This window comes from Pituophis catenifer, unplaced genomic scaffold (genome assembly GCF_029215685.1).
Source record: "Pituophis catenifer annectens isolate HBS135680 unplaced genomic scaffold, rPitCat1.0.hap2 SCAF_9, whole genome shotgun sequence".
Classification (NCBI taxonomy): Eukaryota; Metazoa; Chordata; class Lepidosauria; order Squamata; family Colubridae; genus Pituophis; species Pituophis catenifer.
In genome coordinates, this window is record NW_027256889.1 from 19870287 (window position 1) to 19891231 (window position 20945).

Below are 20945 nucleotides of genomic sequence, written 5' to 3' on the forward strand. Positions count from 1 at the left end.
GTAGAGGCTCTCCGAATATACATGCCATGAGATGGGGAAGAATATCCATTCACAGTATAGCAGCCCTGGTTGAGAGAGTGCCTTTGTCTCTTCCTATAGAAACAGCTAGGGAGGCTAAATGGAAAATATGGGGAGGGGATCCAGTAAATTGAGAACACGGCAAAGATGATGGCTGGGCTCCAATCTCAAATGCCACGTTTGTACTCACAAAGCACCCAGACAAAAAACACCCACTCTTTGGATTTTAACTCCCTGTTCAGAGAAACATTTGTGCAAAATAGTCTCCCACCAAGAATATACACACAAGCTTGGAATTTAACAAAGAATAGCACAGACGAGCTATTCTCCTCAGACTGGTGTGATGAAAAGTCAATTTGGGGTGTTCACTGCTGCAAGATGTAGTGTGTACCCCTTGATCCAAAACAACAGGGCTCTTCGAGAGTTGGATGCCAATTCTGATCAATAAGAGACCTCCTACCCCGTTTCCCCCAAAATAAGACATTCCCTGATAATAAGCCCAATCACGTTTTTGAGTGCATGGCAATAAGGCCAAGCGCTTATTTCAGGGTTCCAAAAAATACAAGACAGGGTCTTATTTTCAGGGAAACACAATAGATGAATATTTTCATGGTCTCTTTTCAGGCTGTGTGAAGAGAAAAGACAGGAAGCGATTTGTGGCCATTTTTCACACGATCGTTGCAGCATCCCCATGATCATGTGATCAAAACTGAAATGCTTGGCAACCGACTTATATTTATGACGGCTGCAAATGTCCCCGGGGTCATGTGATCCCCTTTTGTGACAACCTGACAAGTCAAGTCAATGGGGAAGTCAGATTCACTTAAAAACCATGTTACTAACTTCACATCTGCAGTGATTCACTTAACTGTGGCAAGAAAGGTCGTAAGACGGGGTCAACATTCATTGAACAACTGCATGTGTATGTACTTGCAAAGCGCCTGTTTTACTTAGCAACGGAAATTTTGGGCTCAGTTGTGGTCGTAAGTCAAGGACTACCTGTACTGAAGGAACTTGTTAAGTTATGAGAATTAATAAACAATTCTGCTCTATCTGGATCTTTTCACTGAACTTGATGCATTTTTCCCCCTCTGCATAGGGAATCTAGAAAGACTTCATTCAAAAAAAAAATCACTTCCTACACAGCCTGAAACTGACAGTACAAAGCAGCTTTCAGATTCTGCCACTTTGCTTTGTGGCCGCTATATGACAAAGACACTAAATCTTTACAACAAGCATACACATCAATTGTGCTACCCGTTTTCTAGGTCAACAGCAATATGCAAAGCACAAAGAAATTAGTCATTTGATACAATACATAAGATGTACAGGAACCCACAGACATTAACTTCTGTTGCCCACGATGGCTTTGATCCAATGCTTTTATAAGATGTTTAGTAATACAAAGGTGGTAATACAAACTGATGATCAGCTTTTGCTGTACCTATGCCGCATGCAGTGTTCTTTGCTAATGGTAAGGATAGTTCTGGACAATTAGCACCGTCTTGTCCATAGGAAAGGGAACTTGGGTGTTTTGCTCCACGCATGCTCAGATAATACAGTATTTGGGGCAAGTTGGGATCTCTGATCGAGAGCCTATTCTGCAATCCCCAGAATAATTTCAGAGATACATATACTACACTGATACACTTAGAATGCCTTTCAACAGCTCTGTAAAGTTACTCATGGTCCTGCAGATGAAGTCAAAAACTGAGAAAGTCATAGCTGAATGGACTCTCCCAAAAAAAAGAGAGAGAGAGATGTTGAAACAATAAAAACTTCGTGCAGGTGCATAGACATCCATGCATTTATGTAGAGCGGTGTTTGTCAACCTCAACAACTTGAAGATGGGAGGACTTCAACTCCCAGAATTCCCCAGTCAGCATAGCTGGACAGGAAATTCTGAGAGTTGAAATCTACCCATCTTAACACCTTGCCTTCAGAAGTTGTGGGAGCTTCATCTCTGAAAGCTTTCACGAAGAGACTGGGCTGCCATCTGTCAGAAATGATGTAGGGTCTCCTGTTCTGGCGGAGTGGAGTGGGTAGGGTTGGACTAGATGACCTATAATATCCCTTCCAACTCTGTTATTGTGTTATCTTCAAGTTGCTAAGGTTGAGAAACTCTGAGAAACTCTTGTCTTTTAGCAAATAAAGAGGGTTGGGGATAAGCACTATAAAATTAGCTGGCCTCAGGCTCCTGGAGAGCAGATGCTGGAAATGAGAAGGGAAGCAGTTCCTTCTGCAAAGGTTATCCTCCTTCCTTCCCTTCCATCGGTTAGTTCAGCCTAGAGCAGATCAGAGCCTTTTGGATTCTGGAAGCCGAAGGGGACGCTTGGCTCCCCTCTCTTTCCAGCCTTATTAGGCATCTCCCTGCGTCACAAACTTCCAGCCAGGGGAACAGGGCGATATGAGAAGGACGGTCAGCTGGCCAGGCTGAATTAGGAAAAAAGGGAGGAGGGGCAGGAGCATTGCCACATTTCAGGGCTTCTGCTGGAGCCAGAAGGGTCATCCAGCGCGTGGAGCAGACGGGCATCAGATCTTTTCCCTCTGCTGGGTCATTCCCCCATTTCCAGGTAAGTTCAAAGACAGTGGAGGTTCTGAGCCCAGCTGGTGAATGAGCCCAGATGCTTTTTTTTCCATATTCTTTTTTTTTTTTTTTTTGCTGGGTGTCGGGAGGGGGCTTCCAGGTCTCTTGAGCCGTTACTGAGCAGGTAACAGAAGTCATTCTGTAAAATAGATCTCCAATGTGAAGGTCTAAAAAAGAGAAAAGTACATGTCAGAACTTAAATGTCATGGCTGAAACCCCACACTTTTCTCTCGATGGTGTTTGTATGTATATCTATACATTTTTATCTATATCAATGGTTCTCAACCTGTGGGTCGTAACCCCTTTCACAGGGGGTCACCTAAGACCATCAGAAAACACATTTTCAATAGTTTTAGGAATAATTTTATGGTTGGGGGTCACCACAACATGAGGAACTGTATTAAGGGGTCGGGACATTAGGAAGGTTGAGAACCATTGATTTATATATACATGAATACTGTATATATATTTGGCACTATGGCCAAATTGATTAATGGCATATAAAGGCAGAGATCTCTGTAATGGTAGTTTAATACTCTGACGATATCAGCAGATGGTTGACGAAAGCTTAGTAGAATATTTTTTTTTAATTATTTTAAAATTTTAAGTTCCGGAGCTCACAGAATGCCCCTGTATATTTTTCACAATAGACACACAAGTCATCTCTCCAGAGACAAAAAAAAAAATATTTTGGAGAATAGGGGTGGTGAGAGTGTGGTTTATCCACAGGTGGGCAGAGGGGAATGCAAATCTAGAAATTGACTCAACTAGGGGTTAATTTCTGGTCAATCACGCCAGACTTGAAAATGGCCAGGCTGCTTACAACATATCCTAGATTACAGTATGCAGATCTTGGCCTGATCTAACTTCATCTCTTGTGAAGCTAAAGTATCACTTAGCAGTTCTTGGTATCCGTTGACGCAGATCACTATTCCACGAAAGAGGGAGGGGGTAGGTGATCTTGAGCCTGCACTTTAAAAGTTTAACTTGTGGATTTGACCAAAAAGATTGTCCCTTCCCAAAAAAAAAATCTGCATAAAACTGTTTAATCTAATTTGAGAAATTAAATTTTGTTAATTAAAAAAAAAGGGTGAAGAACAAAGAGAGATACCGTACTTAAGTGTGAAGAATTTAGCAAGATACTTACCTACAATGTGAGCATAGAAAGCAGCAATTACATGTAATGTAGAATTCTTAAATACTGCTTGATAATTCTGGAGCATGCACAGAATAAATGTGAGGATCCCCAGTATAGGTAGTCCTTGAGTTGCGACAATTGAGCCCAAAATATATGTTGCTAAGTGAGACGTCATAAATATGAACCAGTTGCCAAGCACCCAGATTTTGATTAAGTAACCATGGGGATGCTGCAACGGTTGTAAGTGTGAGAAATGGTCATAAGTCACTTTTTTCAGTGCGGTTGTGAGTTTGAATGGTCACTAAATGAACTGTTGTAAGTCAAGGACTACCTATACTGGTATGCAGTTCATTTCAGCCCCAATGTGTATTTCGTGTTACATACCTTGAATCAATTCAATGCTGGAAGAATCTTCTTCAAAAGTTATGGAGTATAATCTACCAGAACTGAGCCTATGCATAATATAGTATTTATACATTATGCCATTTTACTAAATACACAAATATATACAGGTGCATGAATATTTGCAATGATCTGTACAGTAGTTAATCTTCATTAATTGTTTGCGCTACTGGTAGAGATGGTGCAGCTAGAATAATTGAAAGCTAGGGTGCAAACTTAGAGCATAATCCTACTCCTATTTTCTCCAAAATAACCCCCGTGGAATTTAGAGAGCCTTCCTCTTAGCTACATATACGATAGTAACCTAAATAGATTCCATATGGGCAGAGGTGGGTTTCAGCAGGTTCTGACCAGTTCTGGAGAACCGGTAGAGGAAATTTTGAGTAGTTCGGAGAACCAGTAGTAAAAATTCTGACTGGCCCCGTCCACCATCTATTCCCTGCCTCCCAAGTCCCAGCTGATTGGGAGGAAATGGGGATTTTGCAGTATCCTTCCCCTGCCACGCCCAAGCCACGCCCATCAAGCCATGCCACGCCCACTAAGCCATGCCCACAGAACCGGTAGTAAAAAAATTTGAAACCCAGCACTGCATATGGGACACCTGGATTTAATGAGACTTAGAATTGCTCGTTTTCAAAAATCACTAGGCTGGAATTCAAGACAAACCCTACCTTATTAAACAGAAGTTACTTCTCCTTTTCCAAATATGCCATTTTGCTAGCTGAGGAAGAACGAAGAAGGATGAAGGACAGAACCTTGGCTGATAACAGCTTTTCCAATTCAATGCCTTCTTTTGGGGGTGAGTGGGTGGACTGGAATTATCACTCCCCAAATATGAGTAGGCAATTAGGAATTCCAGCCTGGAGGGCACCATCCTGGAGAAAGGTGCTCCATAAGAACATTTATTTTTGTAGGCTACTACATTTGCACCTTAAGGTAGTCCTCAATTTATGACCATAATTGAGCCCAACATTTCTGTTGCTAAGTGAGACATTTAGGTTTAGTTTATTTATTATTTATTTATTAATTCAACTTGTATACCGCCCTTCTCCCCAAGGGGACTCAGGGCGGTGAACAGCCAAACTTAAAACACATATAATACAAAAGTTAAGAAAAAACTAAAAATAAATTAAATCATCGGCATTTCCAATTTAAAATCCCAGATCTGCAGAATCGAAAAGTTCCCAATTTAAAACCCAGAATCAATAAAATCAAAAATTTAAAAATTTTAGTTTAGTTTAGTTTATTTGATTTGTATTTGATTTGTATACTGCCCTACTCCCGAAGGACTCAGGTGAATTTTGCCCCAATTTACGACCTTTCTTGCCACAGTTGTTAAGTGAATCTGGCTTCCCCATAGATTTTGCTCATCAGGAGGTCGCAAAAGGGGATCACATGACCTTGGGACACCGCAATGGTCATAACCAGTGGCCAAGCGTCTGAATTTTGATCACATGATCACAGGAATGCTGCAAAGGTCATAACTTTGAAAAATGGTCATAACTCACATTTTTCAGTGACTTTGGAATTTTGACCGATCGCTAAATGAACTGTTGTAAGTCGAGGACTACCTGTATATCTCCACCTTAATATATAGCCTACACATTTGGTGAGGAGCGGGTTACTTGATGCCCACAAATTAGCCCTTACAGAAATTCATAGTTTAAAATTATAGGTCCGTGATGGCGAACCTATGGCATGCGTGCCACAAGTAGCACGCGGAGTCATATCGGTGGGCATGGAAGTGTTGCCCTAGTTCAGCTCTGGCACGCACAGCTGATTTTCGGGCCTTCCGGGCCCACCGGAAGTCGGGAAACAAGCTGTTTCCGGCCTCTGGAGGGCCTCCGGGGTGTGTATGGGGAAGGCAGTTTTCACCCTCCCCAGGCTCCAAGAGAGCCTCTGTAGCCTGAGGAGGGCAAAAAACAGGCCTACCGGGCCCACCAGGCCATCGTGTGCCAAAAGCGGGGGAAGCGCGTGTGAGCATGCACGGCGGGGCAGGGCGCATTGAATTATGGGTGTGGGCACGCATGCACGCGACCCCCTGTACGACCCCCGGTTTTGGTTCGCCATCACTGTTATAGGTAGTCTTCAACTTATAACCACAATCGAGCCCAAAATTTCCATTGCTAAGCAAGGCAGTTGGTTAAGTGAGCTGTGCCCTATTTTACCTTATTTGCCAGGGTTAAGCAAATCACTAGTGTTGTTAAGTGAAACATGTGGCCGTTAAGTGAATTTCGTTTCCCCCATTGACTTTGCTTGTCAGAAGCTCCCTACAAAGGCTGCAAATGACAGTCCCAGGATCCAGGGGACACTGCAACCACGGTAGTTGCCAAACACCCAAAGTTTGATCACATGATTGTGGGGAATGCTGCAATGGTCATAAGTGTGAGAACTGGTCATAAATGACTTTTTTTTCGTGTTGTTGTAACTTCGAATGGTCATTAAATGAAAGGTTGCAAGTCGAGGACTACCTGTAGAGACAAGATTTACACAATGCACTTATTAAAATAATGCTCGATTATGGCAATGTGGTGTGAAATCAGCCAATTCGGTGTCTTCGTGGTTCAGTGTACATTACCAACTAAGGTTGATAATTCAGTAGCTCATTCATATTTCAGCCTTGTGTGTTATGAGAACACAGCAGGGGTGAAATCCAGCAGATTCTGACAGGTTCTGGAGAACCGGTAACCGAAATTTTGAGTAGTTCGGAGAACCGGCAAATACCACCTCCGGCTGGCTCCAGAGTGGGGTGGTAATGGAGATTTTGCAATATCCTTCCCTCTGGAGTGGGGTGGGAATGGAGATGTTGTAGTATCCTTCCCCTGCCACACCCACCAAGCCACACCATGCCCACCAAACCACACCACCCCCACCAAGCCACGCCCACAGAACCGGTAGTAAAAAAATGTGGATTTCACCACTGGAACACAGCCTGTCTTTCTCCCATGTTTTGTTGGTGGAACACAGAGTTTGTGCGTGTTAGTTGGGCATGAATTTACACTAAGCATCTTTTCCACCAGGAATTGCTGTGGTTGAATTCACACGTTGTGCCCTTCACACATTATACTCATCTGTGCTGTAATGATGGTCTATTGAAAAAGCTACATTGATTGGTTTCACCCATAACTCTAAAAGCCAAAATCAAATGAATTTCAGCTTAGTGAAGTGCCAATACTGAGCAAAAATGTGGGGCTATCCGCTCTGCTTGTTTAAGATGGACATGTTTGTTCCTCCTTGATCCAGGGGTGAAGGGTTACCTTCATTACCAAATGAAGCTTTCCTAAATTTACTGCTAAATTACCATTTTTGAACCAGCTGCAATGGTAATAAATATTAAGGTTATGAAAAATGTTATAACACGCTGAATTACATCAGATTTAGTTTTTGCTCTGGGTCTTGTAATCATGATGGGATCTAGCCTGAAGTAGACTTTCAGTAGCCCATGAAGCAGTGGTGGGTTCCTCCCGGTTCGGCCGAGCTGGTAGCGGTGACGATATGACGTCACCGAACCGGTTCTCCCCCCCCGCCCTCCCACCCACTCACGTTATTCTTACCTTTTATTTGGCCCCACCCCCAATCTATTGCTGCCTCCTGAGTCCCAGCTGATGACTAGAGGGAAAAAAACTGTTTAAACTCTTCCCACGGGGCTTCAAAGGGCCGTCCTACAGCATGCCCACCTAGTCACATGACCTCCAAGCCACACCCACAAAATAAGCCACGCCCACAAAACCGGTAGTAAAAAAATTTAGAACCCACCCCTGCCATGAAGGTACTTAGCAGCTATCCCCACCCCAATCCCTTCGCAGAGTTTCCAATGCCTACCAAATAATTTTATGATAAAACCAGATCAAAGAAGCAGAAAGTTCACGTTTTCCTAAGAAAGGCAGTTGTGCACACACAGGCTCTCTATTATATTTACCAGGTTCTGAAGACTTAAATGTTACAAGATAAATATACCTTCATGGGCTCTTGAAAACCTAACGTAGCTTCGATTCCAGCATGCTTCCAAGACCAGAACAAAAACTAAATCTAATTCATTGTGCTACAATTATTTTTCTACGCTTAATACTACCATTGTTTAAAAATTGCAATTTAGCAATTTTATCCTTATCAAAACACTTTTGACTTCAATGTGCTTGGGTTCACACAAAATAAATTTCGACAGCATCATAGATCAACCCACTTAAACCCATCCACAAGTGTTTTCAGTTTGTCCATTATTATTCAGTTTTCTATATTTACATAATATTGAACTGCTCACACTTGGGTTCACCAACCCCTCTACTGCCTCTAACCAACATTAAAACTAACCAACTTTAGCACAGAATACAAATGCAACCATTGTATCTTAGTATGTTGTATAACCATTCTGGTCCATTATATTATACCATGTTTCTTTTGGCATTATTCAAATTGAGCCATCAAGGTTTGTTAACTATGGATTATGGCTCTCTGTATATTACAGTGTATTTTTCAGGTCATACTATTAGGTAGAAATGGAAAGAGCTACTGTAATTTATCGTATGCTCTCAGAGAAAATAATACCAGCGTGTCTCACAGCATCCATATTTAAATAGAAACTGCATTTACCCCATAGACTTATCCAGAGTTAACTAAACCATGGCTTACTCAAAACTGTGTTTGTACACCCTGATTCAAAACTAACTTGGCTTGCTTGTGGTTCAGTCTATATAATCCCAGAAAGAGCAATTATCAACTCTTAAATAAAATTACTAAATGCTATAAAACTCAAGTTTTACAAAACCAATTGACCATTAATTCATTTCAAAAAGAAAAAGCAGCATTATTCAAACAAAAAAAAAAAAAGGTATTTTAGGCAGGAGAGAAACCAGAACAGGCTCCCATGTGGAAAAGAACAGAAAGGCTCACAAAACCTATTTCAGATGGTGGTGAGATACCAAGCAGCTCTTACCAAACCCTCCTAGGAACTAGCGATCTTCCACCTTTCCCAAATTTCAACGGAGCCCGTTGAAATACCTGCTAAATACTACCACATCACATGGCCTGAACAAATTGCTTCTGGCAATTAGAGTTGAAAACCCAGGTGTAACCTTCCAACAGTCTTCAAGGGTGGCCCCAACTAAATTCTATGTCATTATTCCAATCTGGGTTTCATCAAAGAAGTGTGTTTTGCCTCGGGCAAATCAAAGCCAAGACTGACACCTTCGCAATACCTAGGACCAAACACCTTCCTATCCGGCCATGGGTGCAGTCTATCCTTCTAGCAGCAGAGGGAAGCTCCATTCTGCATATCTGGAGGGAGTGATAAATATTAACACCTGCCAATGCCTGTGCCTCACCTTTCCCTTAAAGCAGTGTTTCTCAACCTTGGAAGCTTGAAGATGGGTGGACTTCAACTCCCAGAATCCCCCAGCCAGCGCTGCTGGCTGGGGGATTCTGGGAATTGAAGTCCACCCATCTTCAAGCTTCCAAGGTTGAGAAACACTGCCTTAAAGTCATAGCTGCAAAGAAAAGTAGCAAACATTGGCAATCCTGGCCTGGAAAGGCAACAGGGATTTACTTCTTGTCCTTTCATCCACCCCATCCTATTCTAAGAATGACGGATTGCTTAACCTTCCAGAAACTTGATCTTTATGTCTAGCTCGGAGGTGGGGAATGTGAGGCCCCAGCTACTTGGCTATTTCTGTCCTGCTACAAACAGGTCTGTTATCCAGTAGCTCAGCAATCTCATCCCCTTTGCTCAGGAGGGGAGGAGGACATGAACAGCTGGGGACGCCATCAGGCCAATGTTCCTCTGTAGAGGGCAGGATTCCCGACATGCTTTGTTTGGGACCAAATGCAGCTTGTCCAAGACGTAGCAGACTGAGATAAACCCAGCCGGTATCAGCCTTCCCAGGTAGAGCAGGCAGGAAACATGACCGGTAATTCTACTTTATTGGAAAGCTACATCAACAGGATCTTGGAAGTCTAAAAAATACAATTCTGCTGCTATCTTATTTACTGTCAGAGAAACAAGGGAGGGGCTCTTATCCCACCCACTATCCAGAGGCAGGCTATGGCAGGGGTCACCAACCTTTTGGACCTCAGGGACCATTAAATTCATAATTTTAAATCCCGTAGACCACTATTTATTGGTTCAATTTATATTTATTGGTTCAATTTATATGCCGCCCTTCTCCGGAGACTCAGGGCGGCTTACAATGCGTTAAGCAATAGCCTTCATACTTTTGTATATACCTGCTTAGTAGGGCTTTCGCCACCACCCAAGCGGTGTTCTTTTTTATACAAAGTCAGCTTATTGCCCCCACAATCCGGGTCCTCATTTTACCTACCTCGAAAGGATGGAAGGCTGAGTCAACCTTGAGCCTGGTGAGATTTGAACTTGCAGTAATTGCAGGCAGCTGGTAACTAATATGATTTCTTAATGACCGACTGGGTGGGAGTAGCTAGGTGGTCATGTGACTGGGTGGGCATGGCCAACTCGATGTCACTCATATCGAGGGGTGCCCCGCCGGTCTCTACTCGCCCCTCCTCTCCCGGGCACTCCTCGCCTGCCTATCCGGGCTTCTTAGAGCCCCAACAGGACGCAGTTGTTGGAGCTAAGCAGCCACCACAAGAAAGAGTTGGCAAAACAGCTCAGTTCAAATTGGATCTGACTGAGAAGGAGGCTCAGCAGAAGCACCTCAACTGAGGACTAGGAGCATAGGCTTTCCAAGCAGAGGAAAGACCTGTGGGAGTGCAAGGCCAGATACCAGCACCTGGAGGCTCAGCAGGCTGAGATGGTCAGCTAGTTCCAGGCCATGATACAGTCCCACTGGAACAAGGCCCTCCGGCTCTTCGCCACCAGCGGCATTTCCCTCCAGCCTTCGCCCAAAGCCCCACACCAGGAGGCTGAAGCAGACCCAGAGTTGGAATTTCTGCCCCCCTCCGATCCACATAAAAAGACCCTGATGCGGGAGACTCTCTGCAGTAACGCAAGCATTCATTGCATGTATCTGACCCAAGGGGATAGTTTGAGGACCCCTGATTTAATACAATATAAAAAATGCAAATAATTTTTCTGTGGACCACCAAAATTTTCTTGCAGACCGCCAGTGGTCCACAGACCACCAGTTGGGGACCGTTGGGCTATGGGTGTCTCTTATCTGATGGTTCCCTTGGCAGCATCTCTTCTCCCTTTTTTCAGCTGGTTTGCATCGGTAGGTGCAAACCATATTAGATAACTAGTGTATTATATAACATTCCCAGGTTTTTGTGAACTGTGGATTAATGTGAACATTGATTTGTGGTTCAGTTAATCAGGATAAGGGTACGTGCAATGTGCAAACATTGCAGATCATCAATGGGGGAGTGCATTTGAAAAGGACACTGAAAGTAGACATGGCTGTTTTAATAAGATGGAGAGATGCTGCATTCATACTCCTGTATGTTATGAAGCACCTCTTCTGAACTGAACCAAAAGCAAGCAAAAAATGAATTAGTTGGTGGGCCTTCGTTAGGACCAGGCACAAAAATAATATGTTGTGACAATTCTTTCCCAGATTCAAAAATTTAATATAGATAGCCTTTTCTACTTCCTACTCCAGATGTTTGGTACAAGACTTCCTGTCTCAAAATTCCCAGGTTTGAATAGGAAGGCTGGGAATTCTGGGTGCCACTGTCAGTGGAGGACATTAGTGCATGCATTCAGCAGCTGTGTAGTTGCCAATTAATTGCCAAGTTGCTGCTGGGTTGTGAAATTAACTCATAAGATTCTGAGCAGCTCAAGACCGAATTATCTTTAAGGAATCTCTTATTTTTGTAAATGTCCACCTTGCTTGTTTAATTTATTAGCTGCCTATCTTGCCACATAGTAATTCTGGGTGTCTTACAAAATTAAAAGATAAAAGTGTATAATATATAATAGCATAAATACAAAACTATAAAATTAGCCTAGCTAAAAAGATAGGGAGAAGGAATATGATGAGAGAGGGAAGAGCTGGGGTCTCTTGCTAATCTATCAACCATCCCCAAGATGAAGCCCCTCCAGTGGTAGGATTCAAATTTTTTTACTACAGGTTCTGTGGGTGTGGCCTGGTGGGCATGGCTTGGCTTGGTGGGTGTGACTTGGTGGGCATGGCAGGGAAAGGATACTGCAAAATCCCCATTTCCTCCCGATCAGCTGGGGCTCAGGAGGCAGAGAATAGATGGGGGCGGGGCCAGTCAGAGGTGGTGTTTACCGGTTCTCCGAACTACTCAAAATTTCCGCTACCGATTCTCCAGAACTGGTCAGAACCTGCTGAAACCCAATTCTCAGCCCCTCCCTTGGAGCCCCAAGCCAACTGGCCTACTCAGGTCTTTAAGCTCTTATGGAAGGTCAGGTGGGTTGGAGCTGACCTCACTTGGGGGGGACGGGAGATATTCCAGAGCAGTGGTCTCCAATCTTGGCAACTTTAAGACTTGTGGACTTCAACTCCTAGAATTCTGGGAGTTGAAGTCCACAAGTCTTAAAGTTGCCAAGGCTGGAGACCCCTGTTCAAGAGGGCAGGTTCAAAGGCAGAGAAGGCCCTTCTCCTGGACCCCACCTTGCCAGAATTCCCTTGCCAATGGGGCCCACAGCATGTCTCCTCTGCCAGCACAGCTGGGGCAGGGTAATGGCATGAGCCGGTCCTTCAAGTAACTTGGACCCAGGCCACAAAGGGCCTTAAAGGTAGCTATCAACACCTAACTCTATGTTCTGCTTTGATTTTTGTTTATGAAAATGCACAATAATATTGTCATTAATAAACCACTCTTGTAGGGTGCAGGTTGGAGAAGGCTGGCATAGGCCGGGTAGGATGTGTCTTCCTTGATCAAGCAGCTTCTTGATATCATCTCACAGGCCACCCTTCGCCCCAATGGCCCCCAAGAAGAAAAGCTCCAAAAAGAGCAAGCCGGCAAAGAGAGACACTCCTGTTAATGTCACCTTAGCCGAAGATCCTTCTCTTGACATTGACCAACATCATCAACTGGACAGTTTGTTTGAAAACGGTTCTGATGGCTTCCTTTGCACTGCCACGGAGGTCACCAATCCTAGCCATGGCACCAACATGCTGATGGAGATGAGCTCCCTGCAGCAGGAGCGCTTCCTTTGCGATCTCACAATTGCTACCAAAACCAAATCGTTCAGAGTTCATAAACTGGTGATGTCCTCCTGCAGTGAATATTTCAAAAACCAGCTGAAAAAGGACCCCAACCTTCAGCAAGTGGTCCTCGGTGACATCTCCTCCTTGGGCCTGGCCACCATCATCTCCTACGCGTACACGGGAAAGTTGAGTCTTTCCCTGTATACCATCGGCAGCACCATTTCCACTGCCAGCCACCTGCAGATGTATGCGCTGCTCAACATGTGCTCGGATTTCCTTATCCAGGAGATGAATGTGGAAAACTGGATGTATATTGCCAATATGGCAGACACATACAATCTCGGTCGGATTAAAGATGCTGCCAGGAGGTTCATCCGGGAACATTTCCTAGAGTTCTCGGATACCGAGCAGTTTTTGAAACTCACCTTTGAACATTTGAATGAATTGTTGATGGATGACAATCTGGAGTTCCCTAGTGAGGTGACGGTCTTCCAGATTGCCATGAAATGGCTTGAGTTTGATGCCAAGAGGATCAAGTATGGGGCAGATCTCCTGAAGAACGTGCGGTTCGGCACGATCCCGGCTCATGACTTGATCAATTATGTCCAACCTGTTCCGTGTATGATGCAGAACCCAGAATGTCACAGACTTCTGGTAGATGCCATGAATTACCATTTGCTTCCTTATCAGCAAAATGAGCTTCAGTCTCGAAGAACCAAAATTCGAGGGAGCCAGAAGGTGCTGCTGACAGTTGGCGGCCGGCCATGTTCTGCGGAGAAGGCCCTCAGCAAAGACGTGAGCTACAGAGATCAAGAAGGGAACTGGAATAAACTGACGGAGATGCCCACCAAATGTTTCAACCAATGTGTTGCCGTCATGGACAGCTTCCTTTATGTGGCAGGCGGTGAAGATCAAAACGACGCCCGGAACCAAGCAAAACATGCCATTAGCAATTTATGCAGGTAATAAAAATACAAAAGTGAGATCTTTTGGAACAGCAAAAGAGGTTTAATATGGGAAGCTGACTGAATACTGGGCCAGATCATTGTTTATTTTTTTATTTTTTTATTTTAATTTGATTTATATGCCGCCCTTCTCCGGAGACTCAGGGCGGCTTACAATGCGTTAAGCGATAGCTGTTTGTTTGTTTGTTTGTTTGTTTGTTCCATCTTATGTCATTCTGTTTAGTTTTGGAAGGGCCTTTTCCTAACAATCTCCAAGCAAGAACGTGTTTTTTCCAGGTCTGGTACCCTGTTTCCCCTAAAATAAGACATCCCCTGATAATAAGCCCAATCGGGCTTTTGAGCCCATGCACTAAAATAAGGCGACCCTGAAAATAAGCCCTCCCCCCAAATATTTAAACACATGCACAGCCGGTCCCTGCCATTGTGCCCCAAAATAATAAGATCTCCCTGTAAATAAGGCCAAGCACCAGTGGTGGGATTCAAGTAATATAACAACCGGTTCTCTGCCCTAATGATTTCTTCCAACAACCAGTTTGCCAAACTGCTCAGCAGGTTAACAACCGGTTCTCCCGAAGTGGTGCAAAGTGGCTGAATCCCACCACTGCCAAGCGCCTATTTCAGGGTGCAAAAAAATATAAGACAGGGTCTTATTTTCAGGGAAACACAGTAGTGCTGCTACAAGTTAGGAGACTGGATATTCTGATGCTTCCTTTTAAGACCTGCATGAGTTTTGCCCCATTTTACGACCTTTCTTGTCACAGTTGTTAAGTGAATCACTGCAGTTATTAAGATAGTAACACAGTTATTAAGTGAATCTGGCTTTCCCAATGACTTGTTGAAAGGTCACAAAAGGTGATCCCATGACCCCAGAACACTGCAGCTGTCATAAATACATGCCAGTTGCAAAGTGCCCAAATTTTGATCCCGTGATCATGGGAATCCTGTAAAAGTCATGTGGAAAAATGGCCATAAGTCATTTTTTTCATAACTTTGAACGATCATTATATGAATAGTTGTAAATCGAGGACTACCTTTGGTTGATTCATATAAAATCCTGATGAAAGTCCAAACAAACCACATTACATTTTACTATATTATATTAAGTGAACCAGGCCAATGAATGTTTTCTCGTATGAAATCAAATCATTGCTTAATTGTGGTTTGTTATGGAAAATAATGGCTGTTTTCTTCTATTATATTAATCCAGCAGCGCCTGGCGGGGCAGGGAGCACAAAAGAAAGATAAAATGGTGACTGACCAGTCTCTAGGAAGTGTTTCCAATCACGCAGCTGCCATCTTGCATTTTGTGACCAGTGCTTGTTACCAGTACCACTCCACTAAGCAAAATCCAAAGAGACCACATTATGGTTTAAACCAGGGGTCGGCAACCTTAAACACTCAAAGAGCCACAAAGGTCCTAATCGGAAGCCCCCATTCAATTCTGGAGCCGACCGGAAGTCCAGATCCCCCCACCATAGAGTTTCCTCCTAGCGTGGCATCCTTTTTCCTCTACCTGTCCTAACCAAAAGCCCTATCAATTGTGGAGCTGACCAGCAACAGGGAGCTGCAGCAGAGGGATGAAAGAGCCACATGCGGCTCCAGAGCCACAGGTTGCTGACCCCTGGTTTAAACAATATTTGAATATAGCCATTGGAATAGACTTTGCTCTGACTTTAAAAGCCCAGAGAATTTTAAAGATATGTTAAAGAAATCTTTCAAGGCCTAGTGAGGCATTGATTAAAACAAGAAACTTTGTCCTAGATCTCTGTTTCCCAGTGTTGAAAACTATCAAGTGTGTGGACTTCAAATCCCAGAATTCCACAGTCAACAGGGTGATGGGTGAGAATTGTGAGAGTTGAAGTCCTCACAATTGAGAAACACTGATCAAGATAGTGATTCTCAATCTTAGCCAACTGAAGATGTGTAGACTTCAGTTCCCAGAAGTCCCCAGCCAGTATAGCTTCAATAGGAGTTGAAGTCCACGCATCTTCAACCTCCTAAGATTGAGAATCACTAGTCTATCACATGCTACACTGGTGCCTTGCTTTCCTGATTCCTAATGCATTGGGCTGAATTTATATTTTGCGTCCAGATGTGTCTGGGAGGGAAGACAAATCAAATGGCTGCCTTCAACCATGCAACTGAAGCTCAGCCCCTTTTCAGGTGCATTACAACACACATCAACACAGGTTTTTTGTTTTGTTTTTTTAATTTGATTTATATGCCGCCCTTCTCCGGAGACTCAGGGCATCTTACAGTGCGTTAAGCAATAGCCTTCATACTTTTGTATATTTATACAAAGTCAGCTTATTGCCCCCACAAACTGGGTCCTCAATTTACCTACCTTAGAAAGGATGGAAGGCTGAGTCAACCTTGAGCCTTGGAGAGATTCGAACCAGCAGTAATTGCAGGCAGCTGTGTTAATAACAGGGTGCTTAGACCACTGTACTATCAAGGCTCTTGATACAGTTGTTCTGTATTGACTTTTTTTAGCGCTGCGTCCCTTCCAAATTCTGGCATCAGTGCTCTCCTCCTATCTGCCAGGCTCGTGTGCCAAGTCTCATGGTTAGAGTCCCCAAATGATACCACCAAATCCTCAAGAACAATCCTTCTCTTTCTCCGCAGGTACGATCCACGGTTCGGCACTTGGCTACACTTGGCTAACATGACCCACAAAAGGACTCACTTCAGCCTCAGTGCTTTCAATGGGCACCTCTATGCCGTCGGAGGCCGCAACGCAAAAGGCACCTTGGTCTCTATCGAATGCTACATCCCTTCGGCCAACAGCTGGCAACCCAAAGCCAACATGGAGCTGCCACGCTGCTGCCATGCCAGCGTGGTCATCGACGGGAAGATCTTGCTGACTGGTGGCTACGTGAACAATGCTTACTCCCGGACCGTCTGCAGCTACGACCCTGCCCTGGATTCTTGGCGGGACTGTAGCTGGCTGAGCAGCCCTCGAGGTTGGCACTGTGCTGCCACGTTGGCCAACCGGGCCTATGTTCTGGGGGGCAGCCAGCTGGGCCCCCGCGGGGAGAGGGTCGACGTCATTCCAGTGGAGTGCTATAACCCCTCCACTAACCAGTGGAGCTTCATGGCTCCCTTGACCACTGGCCTGAGCATGGCAGGGGTGGCTACTCTCGGCGGGCAAATCCTCCTCATTGGGGGATGGAACGAAAGTGGGAAAAAATACCAGAAGACGATTCATGCCTTCAACCCCGATCTGAATGAATGGACCGAGGAAGGGGAGCTTTTGGAAGGCACCGTGGGGGTGTCCTGCTGCACCATTGCTCTTCCTCATGCGAACACCCGGAGCTCCAGAGCGAGTTCGGTGGCCTCGGCCTCTGTGAGCATGTAAACGGAGCTGGATGAGATGGAAATTTGGGTTCTGGTGGCTTGCAGAATCAGAGGGCTTCACAGGAAAGGTTGAGTTTGCTGAAGAGAGTTCTCATTGCACAGGTTGTTGTGAGTTTGTGGTTCATGTCCCAATAATAACACATTTTTTGATGCTCGGATTTACCTGTAGACCTTTTCACACAACTCCTTTGCGGAACTGAAAACTCAAACATGTCCAGACCTGATTCATCAGACGTTAATGTGCTTCAGTTCTGCAAGCGAGCCTCTCCTCCTCATTATACAATCTGAAGTTTTCACCCCCTCCGCCGAAAACTAGACCCTAATTTTAAAGGATTGGGAAACCTTTCAGGGGGGAGGGGCTGTTTTCAATGAATTTGGTGGCCAGCTTTTTGGACACCTCAGCCCTTAATTAAAGGCCAGCTACATTGTGTTTTGTTTGAAGTAGTCTAGTCATCTAGTACTCTACGATTCTTCATAATGAATCATAATCACCTAGGCTGGAAGGGATCCTGGATATCTTCTAGTCCAACCCTCTGCTTGTCCAATCTCTTCTTGAAAACCCTCCAAGCAATGGAGCACCCACAACTCTTGAGAGGCAAACTGTTCCACTGATTAATTGTTCTGTCAGGAAATTCCTCCTTAGTTCCAGGTTGGTTCTCCCTCAGGTGAGCTTCCACCCATTGCTTCCTGTCCTGCCCTCAGAAGATGCTATGGAGAATAAATCCCCCTCTTCCCTGTGGCAGCCATTCAAATGTAGGAAGAAATACCCTTCTGGGTTCTGCTCCAAGTGGGGAAAAAGACACTGAAAACATGGAGACTGCTTGGAAAGATGGTTTAATGGAGGACAGGATCACATGGCTTGAGTTCCTGAACAGAAAAAAGGGCAGATACAGAGTTTTCGGGTTTTATGCTCTCTCTGGCTTTGAACTTCCTGGGGCCCAGAAAGAGTATCCTGATTGGTTGTCAGACTCCCAGGGGGTGGGGGTCTTAGCTAGCCTTGCTGGCTGATTAAATCTTCCCAGGTGCCATGTGGTGAGTTTCGTCCTAGATGGGTCCCATTGTCTTGCAGATGAGGTCCATTGACAAAGATTGAGTTTCTGCCTCTGGCCCATTAACAAAAGGGTGGGGGCAGGAAGGTGGGAGCTGCTCTGTCTTTAAAAACATGCTTCTCCATTTCTCATACAGGGAAACATAATATTCTGCCTTTTTAATATTTCCAAAAATATTTCACTCTTCCAGGAAAGGGGTGGGTGCTAACCTCCTACACAAGTATTGGAAGACTTATTTTGTCTCCCCTAAGCCTTTTTTTAGCCCAAATATCTAGTTCCCTTAACCATTTATCATCATGGTCTAGCCTCCAAACCTCTTATCAACTTTGTGGCTTTTCCCTGCACTCTTTTTAGGGCCTGGCATCTTTCTTGTATGAGTCAGATCTCCTGGGAAATGCTATTCCATGAAAAAAATTACCAGTTTGCTCCTTCATGTGTGTGTGTGTGTGTGTTTTTAAATTTGATTTATATGCCGCCCTTCTCCGGGGACTCAGGGCGGCTTACAGTGCGTTAAGCAATAGCCTTCATTCTTTTGTATATTTATACAAAGTCAGCTTATTGCCCCCACAAACTGGGTCCTCAATTTACCTACCTTAGAAAGGATGGAAGGCTGAGTCAACCTTGAGCCTGGCGAGATTCGAACCTGCAGTAATTGCAGGCAGCTGGTCTTAATAACAGGGTGCTTTAGACCACTGTACTACCAAGGCTAAACCCCTCTAGGCAGTTAGGAATGCACACCACCATCATCCCAGTGACGTGGCTCACCGACATGTTTGCTGCCAAACGTTATCCAGACTAAGAGGTGCTATTGTTCTGTATAGCAGGAACCAGATTTCAACCCTAAGATTAATCGTATCTTTATTCACCCAGCCTCCTTAACCCAATCGAGCCACGAGCTTGCAAATACTTAAGTATGGTCAGGATTAGCTTGGTTAAATTTCTTGCAGCTATTTTATGGATCAATGTCATTTGCAAGCCCAGAATAGCTGATTTGGGATGTTTTGAATCTCTCGTCGTGTTGACTAGAAATGACTAATATCCTGAATGAGGTGTTGAAGTAAACCACAAACCACAGATAAAGAGCTGAAGAAAATGAAGCTCAGAGTAGATTCTCATTAACCAAGCAGAGAAGTTTGATGTCATGTGAATATTCCCAGCCTCCTTTATTTGCTTCTATACATGATTAAACTAAGAATTACTCATTATTTCTACTTTTTGGTAAACTACGGATCCCAGCAACCTCAACCACATGGCCACTAATGAGACAGGTTGAGTTGTATTTTAAGGACATCTGGAGGGCCATGAGATTTCCCACCTGGTTCAAATACGAGCACCGGTTTCTACGTGGAACCCTACAAAACTAATGAAAACTTCATTTTTCCAGTAGTCAGTTGGGACACTTTTGCTCTACCCCATTGCCTCTAAAGATACGCCAAACATGCGTATGGGCCAGCTTGATGGGGGATGATGGGAGGATTGCATGGGTTTTAAACCACACAATAAATAGTTCAAAGGGCTTAACTGGATAGGTGAACTTGGTTTAGGGCTCGAAAATGTCTTCCAGTCCTTAATTTGGGGTGGGGTCGATAATGGTGATTAATGTATACATCACTTGATTTGGACTTTACTGAATAAGCCATTACGGGCTGGGTTCACTTAATACTATGAAGCTAAAACTTGATTACACATGCATTAGTGACATTTCTCTAACCAGCATTATGTTTATATCTTTATTATTTGTAGAAATACCTCAAGGTGGCAAACCCTAATGCCTTAACCACTACACCAAACTAGCTCCATTTACCATCCTATATGGGGGCAATTGTGATGGTATCGGTGCAAGAATTTACAAAAAGCAATGCTAAGTATTGGCATAATAATCAGAGGCAAATATTAAGGAATAAGACCATGAAAAGGGGGGGGGGGCAGATGTTTCGTACAGGACAAGAACAGGAAAATTTAAGATTCAGATAGTATAAGTTGGTTCACATCTGGAGCTGATTTTAGCCTTGTATGTTGTGAGCCTAGCCAGATTCAAAGGATGGTTTAAATGTATCGTGTGCAATAGGTCAACATTTTTCTTCCATTCACAGCAAGCAAATTGTAATGGTTGTGTTCATGCAGCATGGATAGATCTAAAGCTGATCATGGCTTAATCAATTCTTCCGATTTTCTGGTTTTGCATCAAATGGTTTAAAAAGAACCCACTTCAAACAAGCTTGCAGAGTACGCTTGATATAGTGAGGTGTCTAATTTGTGATTGTGTTGTATGAGCCCAGAACGTGTCCCATTTCTAAGGATAGCATCATTTCTTCCCACTTGTAAGATTCAGTCTCCGTAATG

At 44.0% G+C, this 20945-nt stretch overlaps 1 protein-coding gene across 1 annotated transcript; it reads left to right on the top strand.

Moving 5' to 3' along the window:
- Positions 1–2513: 2513 nt before the first annotated feature.
- On the top strand, positions 2514–19957 carry LOC139321215 (kelch-like protein 31). Its single transcript, XM_070949868.1, has 3 exons — positions 2514–2591; positions 12907–14193; positions 16822–19957. The coding sequence occupies exons 2-3, from the start codon at positions 13004–13006 to the stop codon at positions 17552–17554; spliced, it is 1923 nt and encodes a 640-aa protein (XP_070805969.1). The 5' UTR covers positions 2514–2591; positions 12907–13003; the 3' UTR covers positions 17555–19957.
- The last annotated feature ends 988 nt before the right edge of the window (positions 19958–20945 follow it).

Coding starts and splice junctions, on each gene's coding strand:
- LOC139321215 (XM_070949868.1), top strand. CDS start 13,004: ATGGCCCCCAAGAAGAAAAGCTCCAAAAAGAGCAAGCCGGCAAAGAGA. Junction 14,194..16,821: donor GCCATTAGCAATTTATGCAG/GTAATAAAAATA, acceptor CTTTCTCCGCAG/GTACGATCCACGGTTCGGCA.